This window comes from Cnephaeus nilssonii (genome assembly GCF_951640355.1).
Source record: "Cnephaeus nilssonii genome assembly, chromosome: 20".
Taxonomy (NCBI): domain Eukaryota; kingdom Metazoa; phylum Chordata; class Mammalia; order Chiroptera; family Vespertilionidae; genus Cnephaeus; species Cnephaeus nilssonii.
The window spans coordinates 47526034-47539148 of NC_137091.1; the positions used below are offsets into that span (position 1 = coordinate 47526034).

General features: G+C 43.1%; 1 protein-coding gene across 1 annotated transcript; it reads left to right on the top strand.

The window, feature by feature from the left end:
- Positions 1 to 1124: 1124 nt before the first annotated feature.
- Positions 1125 to 11803, top strand: LOC307116141 (uncharacterized protein; the record flags this gene model as incomplete). Its single annotated transcript, XM_079799817.1, has 4 exons — positions 1125 to 1143; positions 1536 to 1777; positions 2720 to 2846; positions 8469 to 11803. 4 exons carry the CDS (start codon positions 1125 to 1127, stop codon positions 10235 to 10237), a joined length of 2157 nt encoding a protein of 718 aa, XP_079655943.1. The 3' UTR covers positions 10238 to 11803.
- Between the last annotated feature and the right edge of the window lie 1312 nt (positions 11804 to 13115).

Here is a 13115-nt window from a genome sequence, read left to right on the forward strand (position 1 = left end):
CTTTGGAATTCTCTGTAACTTCACTGTGAGAATGTGTTACCGGCCTGTGAAGATCCTGGGAAAGACACCTCCCTGGAACATGTGCAGCTGAAGGGCAGGCCAGTCAGTAGCTCTCAGCACAGCCTGTGGGATCTGGAAATTCTGTGTGAATTCCAGATTCCTCCACTCTTTATGCTTTGCTACAGCTGCCATTTACTAGCTAGCACCCTAATAAAAACACAGCCCCCCTCTATCTGGGGTGCCTTGTGCCATCAAAGGACACCTGGCCCTTTCCTCCCTTTAAAGAAGTAAAATAACCGCCGTCTCTCTCTGCTCCTGTCTCTTCTCTCCCTGGTGAATCCTGTCACAGCCGCGTCACCAGCCAAACCCCAGCAATGACGGGGGAACTCCACCAGGAAGGGCTGTCCCTGTGGGAGGAGGTGAGGGACCCAGGGCTGCCCCCTTGCTCCAGCCCCGCCCTCCATCCATCAGCTGCCTCCTGCACACCCTCCACCGGGGATGCACCCCGCAACCAAGGCACATGCCCTTGACCGGAATCGAACCCGGGACCTCTCAGTCTGCAGGCCGACGCTCTATCCACTGAGCCAAAGTGGTTTCGGCAATGTACGAGCTTTTTCCCCGAACCCCGTGAAGTCCATGGTGACCGCCAGCTGCTGCGGGTCCGGGCCCTATGCCTCGGAGCCTTCGCTGGGTCCCGGGCGCTCCTTCGCCGCTGCCTGCAGCAGGAGCCCACACAGCCAAGGGAGCGGTGCCGAGAGCCTGGCCGGAAGTCAGAATTTATTTATTTTCATTGATGTTAAAATTATAATGAAACAAGAGAGTTCCATCTTTTCCACTACAAAGGCTGGGCCTACATTCTTGGGTTATATTTGTCAAATACTTATACTATGGTGTAAGTAGGTCAACTATGTGATAAAAACTTTCAGACCCTTTAACGCAGGCATGTCTCTTTAATTATGAGTGCTATATTTGAATCACAGAAACTGTGTGTTTTAAAATATGGTTGTAAAAAATTTATTTCACAGAGGAAGGGAGAAGGGAGAGGGCCAGAGAACTATCAATGATGCGAGAGAATCATTGATCTGCTGCCTCCTGCACCCCCACTACTGGGGATCTAGCCTGAAATGGGCAAGTACCTGACAGGTAATTGAACCATGACCACCTAGTTCATTGGTCAACGCTAAACCATTCAGTGACATTGGCCAGGCCAGATTATCTCCTTTCATCAACATGGACTCAAGTCCCTTCACCAGGAAAAGATGACAACTTTCTTTAGCCATTTTTAAGATGTTTCTCCTGAGGACGTGACATTTCATACCCCTGCAGTGGCGATCTCCGTGTTTCCTACAGGAGTGATGTGGAAAAAAAAACGCTGATCCCTTTCTTGGACTCAATGACTACATTACCCAGAAGACCCTGCGTGGAATACCAACAGCTTAGCCAATGAAGAGTCAGAAAAGGTGTTTCCAGCGAAGCTTAAGTCGAAGGGGCGGGACTTCCGGCGTCCTCAGAACGGGCATTTTGACTCCACCCAGCTACTGTTGCGGCGGTGTCAGATCTCTGGGTCTCTGTGGAGCTTCCCCGACAGAGAAGGCGCGAGAGTCGGGGTGCACACGGCACACGCGCGGGTGTGAAGCTCGGGGTCCCCACCCGGGTGACCGGCTCCAGGGCCCGGACAGGCATCGCCATTCCCGCGGCGGCCGCTTCTCCCGCCGCTGCCCCCGGGCTCCGCGCACAAAGTCCGATGGCGGCGCCCGCCCAGAGGCGCGGGGCTGAGGTGAGTGCGCGTCCCCCGGGCGCCCACCGCCTCCTCACACCGAACAGGACCGCCCGGGTGCGGGCGCCTGTCACGTCCTGCAGCTCAGTCCGCGTGGAGGACCGTGAGGAAGGCGGAGGGGAGAGGAGCGTTGTGGCTTCTGAGGCACAGCCAGTGCAGGGCGGAGAGGACAGGGCTGACTGGCATCTGAGGTTCCCTGAGGGTGTGGGCTGTGAGGATTGGCGGACAGATCAGAGGCTGCAGGGAGGACGTCACAGACTCATTGGGGCTTTTCGGGCTGTGGAGACCCTCAGAGGACGGGTGGTTCAGCCTCAGGCTGCAGTACAAGCACTCTGGGATACCACATGCCAAGTTCATGGTTGATTTAATGGGATGGAGTAGGAAGGGGACAGAGCTGAGGGAGTGAACGTGGGGTCTGAAGAAAGAAGACATTACACAGTGGTGAGCACATGTAGAGAAAGAGGACGTGTGAGCTGATGGTGCTGGGGACCTGGGGTGGAGACATAAGGGGGAAGCCTAAGCCCTGGTTTGGTTTTGTCCTGGAGGCATGATCTGGGAGACTAGCTTGGCAGGAAGGCTGGGGCCCTGCAGGCATGGCCCAGAGCTTAGATGCATGCCCTCCCAGGCCCCAAACCCTCCTCTGTTGCTGAGGGCAGTAACTGTGACTAATGGGACTGTGATGAGAGATCAGTCTGCAGTGGCATTAGGGCCTGGTGTCCACACTAAACTGGGGAGCCCTGGAGGAGGTTGAGCGTGGGAAGATGTGTAAGGAGTAGGATTGTGGGTTCTCAGAAAGACAGCTTTGGTTTCAATAGTTTCCATTCTGGGAGTTTGAAATGGCTGCGGAGTAAGTGGATGCTACCCAGGACCAAATTGGAATTACAACTAAAATACAGAAGAAGAAAAAAAATCCTGAATAACCCATTGTCTCCATTCTGACAGGTTGGTGTGACCTTTGAGGACATTGCCCTGTACTTCTCCAGGGAGGAATGGAGCCTCCTTGATGAGGGTCAGAGACAGCTGTACCTGAATGTGATGCTGGAGAACTTTGAAATTCTATCCTCACTGGGTAAGACCCTCACTCTCACCAGTGACCTGGACTTGACATTACATATCCTCATGCCCATTTACCCAGGATGTGCTCTGTCCTCACTGCTTGTCCTTCAGTTTTTTGGGGCCTTGCTGTTCTTAGTAGGACTGGTTTGTTTGCTCTGCCCATTTTTTTGCAATCATAATACCTCTTGTACTGAACTGCTAGGGAGATATTTGTGGTTGTTACTGTGGCAGGGAGCCTAAGGGATTCCTCCTTGATTAGTGAGGAAAAACATTTTTTATATTTCTGTTGGTCTTTTGTACATGTTTTTGGAAAATTTGCCTCTACATCTTTAGCCTATTTTTTAAAAAATATATTTTATTGATTTTTTTTACAGAGAGGAAGAGAGAGGGATAGAGAGTTAGAAACATCGATGAGAGAGTTAGAAACATCGATCAGCTGCCTCTTGCACAGCCCCTACTGGGGATGTGCTCGCAACCAAGGTACATGCCCTTGACCTGAATCGAACCTGGGACCTTTCAGTCCGCAGGCCGATGCTCTATCCACTGAGCCAAACCGGTTTCGGCTAGCCTATTTTTTAGAAATATATTTTTATTGATTTTAGAGAGGAAGAGAGAAGGAAGAGATAGAAACATCATTGATCAGAGAGAATCATTACAGGCTGTCTCCTGCACGCCCCCTACTGGAGATTGAGCCCACAACCCAGTCCTGTGTCCTACCCTGGAATTGAATCCTGACCTCCTTCCTGGTTCATAGGTTGATGCTCAATCACTGAGACACATCTGGCTGGTCTAGTCAGTTTTATTTATTTTTTTAATAAAAATGATTTTAAATATAACATGAAACAAACCTTAATATTTCAAGGAAAATTATCTTAAAAATAATAATGTCACCTGTAATAAACATTAATATCTCAAGAATAATAAACTTTTAACCCTTTGCACTCGCTTGCTTTTCTCGATTCCTTTATTCTACTGCTAACTGTGTCGAGTCACACTCGACATCCGAGTGCAAAGGGTTCAATAATATTTCAAGAAAAAAAGCATTTTAAGTATAATAATATTATCAAAACTGTATCACAAAAGTTGTAGGAAATACTAAAAATCTACAAACACCAGGATTACTTCTATTATATTCTGTAATATTTTTTCCCCTCTGGCTCTATTTTTTGTTCATCAGTTTTTTGGGTTTTTAAAAAAATATATTTTACTGATTTTTCGCCGAGACCGGTTTGTCTCAGTGGATAGAGTGTCAGTCTGCGGACTGAAAGGTCCCAGGTTCGATTCCGGTCAAGGGCATGTACATTGGTTGTGGTCACATCCCCGGTAGGGGGTGTGCAGGAGGCAGCTGGTCGATGTTTCTCTCTCATTGATGTTTCTAGCTCTCTATCCCTCTCCCTTCCTCTCTGTAAAAAAAAAAAATCAATAAAATATATATTTTTAAAAAATATATATATATATTTTACTGATTTTTACAGAGAGGAAGAGAGAGGGATAGAGAGTTAGAAACATCAATGAGAGAGAATCATTGATCAGCTGCCTCTTGCACACTCCCTTCTAGGTTGTGCCTGCAACCAAGATACATGCCCTCGAACTGAATCAAACCTGAGACTCTTCAGTCCGCAGGCCGAATCTCTATCCACTGAGCCAAACTGGTTAGGGCTGTTCATCAGTTTATATTGTTCATTATATTCCACAACTGAGTGAGATCATATGATATTTCTTTCTCCGACTAGCTTATTTCGCTTAGAATGATTCTTTTAAAATCTATTTTGTCGGATATGAGTATTGCTACTCCAGCTTTTTTTTGTTTTCCATTTGCATGGTAACTTTTTTTCAATCCCTTCACTGTCATCCTGTGTGTATCTTTTGTTTTGAGGTGGGTCTCTCATAAACAGCATATAGTTCGATCATGTTTTTGTATGCATTCAGTTACCCTACACCTTTTGATTGGAGCATTAAACTATTTAGGGTTATTATTTTTAAAAAATATATTTTATTGATTTTTAAAAATATATATATATTTTATTGATTTTTTTACAGAGAGGAAGGGAGAGAGAGTTAGAAACATCGATGAGAGAGAAACATCTGTCAGCTGCCTCCTGCACCCCCCCCCCCCCCCACTGGGGATGTGCCCACAACCAAGGTACATGCCCCGACTGGAATCGAACCTGGTACCCTTGAGTCCACAGGCCGACGCTCTATCCACTGAGCCAGACTGGTCAGGGCTATTTTATTGATTTTTCATAGAGAGGACGAGAGAGGGATAGAGAGCTAGAAACGTCGATGAAGGAGAAACATCCATCAGCTGCCTCCTGCACACCCTCTACTGGGGAAGTGCCCAGAACCAAGGTACATGCCCTTGACTAGAATCAAACCTGGGCCCCTTCAGTCCGCAGTCTGACGCTCTATCTACTGAGCCAAACCAGTCAGGGTTAGGGTTATTACTGAGAGATATTTATAGCCATTTTAATTTTGTATGGCTAGGTTTCTTTCTCCGATTCTTCTTCTCAGCAATCCCTTTAGCATTTCTTGTAATGCTGGCTTGGTGGTGATGAAGTCCTTGAGCCTTTTTTTTGTCTGGGAAACTCTTTATTTGACCATCTATTTTCAGTGATAACCTTGCTGAATATAGTAATCTTGGTTTCAGATCCTTCTTTCCATTACCTTGAGTATTTCATGCCATTCCTTTCTGGCCTGTAGAGTTTCTGATGGGAAATCAGGTGTGTCAGCCTTATAGGAACTCCTTCATAGGTAACAGTTTTCTTTTCTCTTGCTGCCTTCAAGACTCTTGTCTTTAACATTTCTAGCCTATTTTTAAAAATATATATTTTATTGATTTTTTACAGAGAGGATGGGAGAGGGAGAGAGAGAAACATCTATGAGAGAGAAACATCGATCAACTGCCTCCTGTACACCTCCTACTGGGGAGGTGCCAGCAACCAAGGTACATGCCCTTGACCGGAATCGAACCTGGGACCCTTCAGTCCGCAGGCTGACACTCTATCCACTGAACCAAACCAGTTAGGGCTATATATTAATTTTTTGTTACATATGGGTACTCGGCTTTTTGCATGTGCTTAATTGTGCTTTGCAGATATTTTGGGGATTTTTTGTTTTGCTTTTAATATATTTTTATTGACTGGGAGAAGAAGGGTGAGAGAAAGACAGAAACAACAACAATGAGAGAAAATCATTGAATGCTGCCTCCTGCGTGCCCCCTACTGGGGATGGAGCCAGCTACCCAGGCATGTGCCCTGACTGGGAATCGAAACTGGGAAATCTTGGTCCATGAACCTGAGACCTCTTGGGCCATGGGATGACACTCAATTCATTAACCCACCACAGCTGGGCAGTATAGTATTTTGTTTTTACAAATTCAATGTTTTTGGCTATCCTGCATTCAGGAAGTTTAGTGTGGCCATCATTCCAGCAGGCTCAGATGATGTTTACCAGTGTGTGCTTAAGAAATATTCAAACCTGGAAATAATTTTTGTGCGTTTATTTGGTCCAAACTTTCAACAGTTGCTAGGAAGCAAAATCTAAAAGCATTGATATAATCCTCCAGAGAATGGCAGTTTGGCACCTTATTTGATACAATACAATCAAAAGAGCAGACATAGGTGGGTTACATGAAATTCATTGTTGATAGATTAAGGAGACAGATGAGAGTAAAGCTGGACTACTTTTGGAATCGGATAAAAAGTAAAATGATAGTTGGGTACAGGATAGCTAATAATCAATATTAATATGATGAGAATAGCAATGAGAATAATGGTAGTCTTTTCTATGGTGCATTTGTTGTGCCCTGAATAATGCCAAAAAAAGGGAAGTTCACTGACATTCCAAAGGGATGTTATCATAGATGCAGAAGATGATAGACAGGCTTATTTAAGGTCAAGATTGACTTTTGTTGGTGAATATTCTAGCTGAGGACATGTCTACCTGTCATTAGCTGCTTTTAGAAAGTTTTAATTTCAGACCATCCTTTGTGGTCACTTTAGGTCTCTGAATTTCCCTGAGGTTGTCACTCTTTACTGATAAAGTATTTTTCACACAGAGTAGTTGTGTTTTATTAGCCTGCTGTATAGCGTTACCATGTCTTTATTATTTAATTGGAACGTCAAGTATTTGTGTGAATTTCCTACTATATCTGAATATTTGCTTTATTGAGGAGATCTGAACTGAATCCACAATATCTCCAAACAGTACGTTCATATAACTTGCAAGTATTTTCTCCCATCCTGTAGACTGCCTTTTAATTTCATTTTGTTAATTGGGGTTTTGTTGTGAAGACGCCTTTTCATTTGTTGTAGTTCAGACTGCTTAGTTTTGTCTCTTTGCCTGGTGGTTGGTGACGCTTCCAGAAAATAATGTCCAAAGGTAATGTCCAAAGCTTTTTCTCTGGGTTGTCTTGAAGTATTGTTAAGTTTTGGTATTGTCATTTAATTATTTTATGCAGTTTGAGTTCATTTTTATCCGTGGTGTCCAGTTTTGTTGTGTTACCTGTGAATATGCACTTTTACCAGCACCATTCAGTGAAAAAACCTATCTTTTCTTTCTTGTGTGTATTCTGGTTTTTGTCAAAGGATACTTGAATGTATGTGCCTGGGTTTTTTTCTGTCTTCTCTGTTCTGTTCTGTTGGTCTGTGTTTCTGTGTTTATTCCAGTAACACACTATTTGGTTGCTTTGGCTTTGTAATAGAATGAAGTCAGGAAGTTTGATGCCACCAGGTTAGTTCTTGCTCAAGTTTACTTTTGCTATTCCAGGTCTTTTGGTTCCATATATTTCAAGATTCTATTTTTATTTCTTTGTAAAATACCATTGTCATTGTCATCAGGATTGCATTTAATCTGTAGATGGCTTTGGGTAGTATATACATTATAAGGGTATTACATTTCAGATTCTAAAGCACAGATGTCTTTCCATTTGTTTGTGTTTTCTTCCATTTTTTCATCACTGTCTTGAGTTCAATGTATAGACCTTTCACCATTTTGGTAGAATTTATTCCCGAGTAGTTCATTGTTAATTCTATTGCAAACTTGACTACTTTCTTCATTTCTCTATCAAAGAATTTATTGTTAATGTGTAGAAGTGAAACTGATGTTTGTGTGTTGACATTTATTGCTTGTAACCTTTCCAAAATTATTTTTTCTTTAAAATTTTTCTGTATTAATTTTAGAGAATGGAAGTGAGACAGATAGACAGAAATAGAGAGGAAAACATTGATTTGTTATTCCACCAATCTGTGCATTCATTGGCTGTCCCCTGTGTATGTCCTGATGGGAGATCAAATCCACAACCTCAGGGTATTGGGACCACACTTTCACAGAGTGAGCCACTGGGCCAGAGCTCTGAATTTGTTTTTAATTTTAGAAGCTCACACTGAGATCTTCACATTTTTCTTTATATAGAGTCACATATCTGCCAACATCTGTTACCTTGTGGTTCAGTGTCAGGGATAATATCTTTTTTTCTTTTCTCTAATGAAAGCTTCTAGCTAATTTGAACTATGCTTTTTTTTGGTTTTTAATATTTTGGAATTTGATTTTTTAGAAAAAGAGGGAGAGGGATAGTGAGCAACATGGAGGTGAGAGCAAAATATTGATTGCCTGCCTCCTGTATGCCCTCTACTAGGGATGGAACCTGCAAACCCAGCATTTGCCCTTACCAAGAATGTAATCGACAACCTTTTGGTGCATGGGATAACGCCCAACCAACACAGCCACAGTGGAGAAAAGCCTTTTAAATGCAGTGAATGTGGGAAATCTTTTCTCAGGAGCACTGCCCTTCGAGGTCATCAGAGATTGCACACTGGAGAAAGGCCTTATGAGTGCCACGAATGTGGGAAATCTTTTACCTGGAGTAGTGACCTTCATCGTCATCAGAGAGTTCACACTGGAGAAAAGCCTTATCAATGCAGTGAATGTGGGAAATATTTTACCAGGACATCTAACCTTCATGAACATCATCAGAGAATTCACACTAGAGAAAAGCCTTATAAATGCAGGGAATGTGAAAAGTGTTTTACCAGTATCAGTGAACTTCATTGTCACCAGAGAGTTCACACCAGAGAAAAGCCTTATAACTGCAGTGAATGTGGAAAATCTTTCCCCAGGAGCGCTGACCTTCGTCTTCATCACAGAATTCACACTGGAGAAAAGCCTTATAAATGCAGTGAATGTGGGAAATCTTTAACCACCAGCACTGCTCTTCGAGGTCATCAGAGATTGCACACTGGAGAAAGGCCTTACGTGTGCAGTGAATGTGCGAAATCTTTTATCAGTAGCTCTGCCCTTTCCCGTCATCAGCGAGTTCACACTGGAGCAAACCCTTATAAATGCAATGAATGTGGGAAATCTTTATCCACCAACAGTGCCCTTCGAGGTCATCAGAGATTGCACACTGGAGAAAGGCCTTACGTGTGCAGTCAATGTGGGAAATCTTTTTTCAGTAGGAATGTTCTTTATCGTCATCAGCGAGTTCACACTGGAGAAAAGCCTTATAAATGCAGTGAATGTGGGAAATGTTTTCACAGGTGCACCAACCTTCGTGTTCACCAGAGGGTTCATACTGGAGAAAAGCCTTATAAATGCAATGAATGTGGGAAATGTTTATCTACCAACACTGCCCTTCAGATTCATCAGAGAGTGCACACTGGAGAAAGGCCTTACATGTGCAATGAATGTGGGAAATCTTTTATCAGTAGCACTGTTCTTTATCGTCATCAGCGAGTTCACACTGGAGAAAAACCTTATAAATGCAGTGAATGTGGGAAATCTTTATCCACCAACACGGCGCTTCAGATTCATCAGAGAGTTCACACTGGAGAAAAGCCTTATAAGTGTAGTGAATGTGGGGAGTCTTTTACCAGGAGCACTGCTCTTCGTTGTCATCAGAGATTGCACACTGGAGAAAAGCCTTATCAATGCAGTGAATGTGGGAAATCTTTTAACACGAAGTCTCACCTTCATGAACATCATCAGAGAATTCACACTGGAGAAAAGCCTTATAAATGCAGGGAATGTGAAAAATCTTTTACCACTAGCAGTGAACTTCATTGTCATCAGAGAGTTCACACTGGTGAAAAGCCTTATAAGTGCAGTGATTGTGGGAAATCTTTTACCAGGAACACTTCCCTTCGATATCATCAGAGATTGCACACTGGAAAAAGGCCTTATGAGTGCAGTGAATGTGGGAAATCTTTTCGCAGGAGCCGTGACCTTCATCTTCATCACAGAATTCACACTGCAGAAAAGCCTTATAAATGCAGTGAATGTGGGAACTCTTTTATCCATAGCACTCTCCTTTCTGGTCATCAGCAAGTACACATTGGCACAAACCATTATAAATGCCGTGAATGTGGGAAGTCTTTTACCGCTAATGAATCTCATACATTTAAATGAATCTCATACATTTAAATACCTACATGATATAAAATCTCCATAAAATCCCCTTAAGTGTTTTTATTGGGTGTTTTTTTTGTGTGTGTGTTTTTTTTTATGTTGGAACCATATGTAGCTATGTTTCACTTTCCAAAATACTTAGATGTGTTTCCAGATCTATGTCACTGCATATCTGTTACTTAAGATATTTCATTTGTACCACCTATACGATCCTACCAACGGCATCAATCACCATCCTCTTGTGCCCAAGTAAGCTAACTCTGTTGTCTAACTTATTGGACTGATTAGTGTTAGCCCCACAAAAGATAACATTGCAGAGGAACTGTCATTTTTAGAGACACACATTCCCTAGATGCCAGTGATGAATTTATTGCGTGCCGAAGACATTAATGGTAGAAATGCCAATCTCGTGTCTCTCTGGTTTGTGAAATAATGAAGGCTTTTTCCTAAGTGTTCTTTCATCTTGGATGTTCTATTTACTTTGTGGGTTAGCTTATAAGGAGGTCTGAGCTCTCCAAACATGATGAGGTGAAAACCTTTCATGGGGCCTCAAACATTCTTTGACCTTGACTGAACAGTGTGGTGTACAAATTAACTTAGCACTTTTTGCCTAATTTTCATGGCTGCCCACTTTTTCCTAATAAACACTGTGGATTGTGGACTCTCTTTTCCTCATGTGAAGATGGAAGCTTTGAGGCAAAGCCATCACTCCAAAGATGGGGTAGCTGTGACAACCTCAAGTATATCTTCGAGCTGCGTGAATATTTTTCTTGTTTTCACGTGATGCCAATATATTTGAAAGCTATCTCTTTCCATGTCTTGCAGAGGGCCATGTGCCCTATTGCCTTCAATTGCATGGGCGATGGTCATGGTTGGAGGACCATTGCAGTTAGGGGAAACATTCTCACTATAAAAACACTGGCCTAATGGGTTTTGGAGGGGACTGTAGCCCATTAGATGGAATGTTCCTCATATAAATGTGCATCCAGAAATGTTTCTGAGCAAAAGTGTACAGGAGCATTGTTTACACAGACTTGAAGATCTGAGTCATGTTTAACTTCTGTGGACACAATCATTGTCATTGATTATCACCAAGAGGTTTTGTTGATTTCTGAAGCTTCTCAGATGTTCACCTCAGAGCCATTGGTGCGGTGGCAGAAAAACAAAGATGAAGGCCAAGGGTGTCTGTAGTCCATGGATGTGGCTTTTGTGATTCAGCCAGAATTCTTGTTGGTTTGGTGAAAGTTCTTCCTTGTTTGTTACATTTTCTGTCGTTCAGGCAAGACAGTTGCCCACAGGCATAAGAAGGTGTATTCCATATAGATTTGCCAAACCTATTTTTCCAATATAGTGGAACATACACACTTTTTAATCTGGAACCATTTTTGAAACCTATAATGAGTAAAATAGATGTGTTTAGTATACAATTTCATAAATCTTGATGTTTGCTTGAAATTAAAACCATCATTATACTCATAATACTTACCTTGTCTATCACTGTGCATTTGCTTCATGACATTTTTAAGTCTATCCCTGTTCACAGCTTTCTAAGTAACCATTGCTTTACATCCCATTTTAACAGATGACTTTGCATTTTCTAAGTATTTTTCTACTCTAACTTATATTTCATAAATATTTGGAGATTTAGTAAAGACATATTTGTAACCCATCTTTTTTTTTTTAATATATTTTATTGATTTTTCACAGAGAGGAAGAGAGAGGGATAGAAAGTTAGAAACATCGATGAGAGAGAAACATCGATCAGCTGCCTCTTGTACACCCCCTACTGGGGATGTGCCCGCAACCAAGGTACATGCCCTTGACCGGAATCGAACCTGGGACCCTTGAGTCTGCAGGCCGACGCTCTATCCACTGAGCCAAACCGGTTTTGGCTTTCTTTTTTTTAAATAAATTTTCTTACCTTTGAATATATCACCAATAGTTTATCCATTTTTATGAATATTTGGTTATTTCTAAGAAAGCTGGTACGAACATCCTATATAATAGAGTTTATATGCTTATTAGACTGAGCAGCAGAATGACTGTCTACCCAACCCTCTGTAAAAAGCCAAGGTTGCTAGGGGCTGTAAGGGCCAAGCCCCTTGCACAAATTTCATACATTGGAACTCTAGTTTTTGCATAATTCTTTATATGGATACTAGAGGCCTGGTGCATGAAAATTCATGGACTGGAGGGTTGTGCCTCAGCCCGACCTGCCCTCTCTCACAGTCGGAGCCCTAAGGGGTGAGAGGTGACCCAGCAATGAGGGCAAGGCGACGCTCCATCACATTTCTGCTGCTGCCATTGCCGGCAGCGCAAGCCTCGGCTGGCCCTGATTACCTGATCCTTGGCCCAGCCTTGGGCGGCTAAGGGACTAAGGGTACTGGGCACCACCATCTTGGGGCTGTGGTTGCAGCCAACTTTGAGGGTGTGGCAGTAAATTACCATATTTTCTTTAACCCTTTGCACTCGTTTTTTTCTCAAGCTGCTACCGATGCTAACCGTGTCGAGTCACACTCGACATTCAAGTGCAAAAGGTTAATATATTTCATTTATTTTTCCACAGAGAGGAAGAGAGAGGGATAGAGAGCTAGAAACATCGATGAGAGAGAAACATTGATCAACTGCCTCCTGCACACCCCCCACTGGGGATGTGCCCGCAACCAAGGTACATGCCCTTGGCCAGAATCGAACCTGAGACCTTTCAGTCCGCAGGCCGACGCTCTATCCACTGAGCCAAACCGGTTTCGTCCATATTTTCTTATTGGCTGCGGGCACTGCCATCTTTGAAGGCAGGGCAGTCAGTTAGCATATTCCCTCCTCATTGACTGTGGGCACCACTATCTTTGAGGGTGGGACAGTCAATTAGCATATTCCC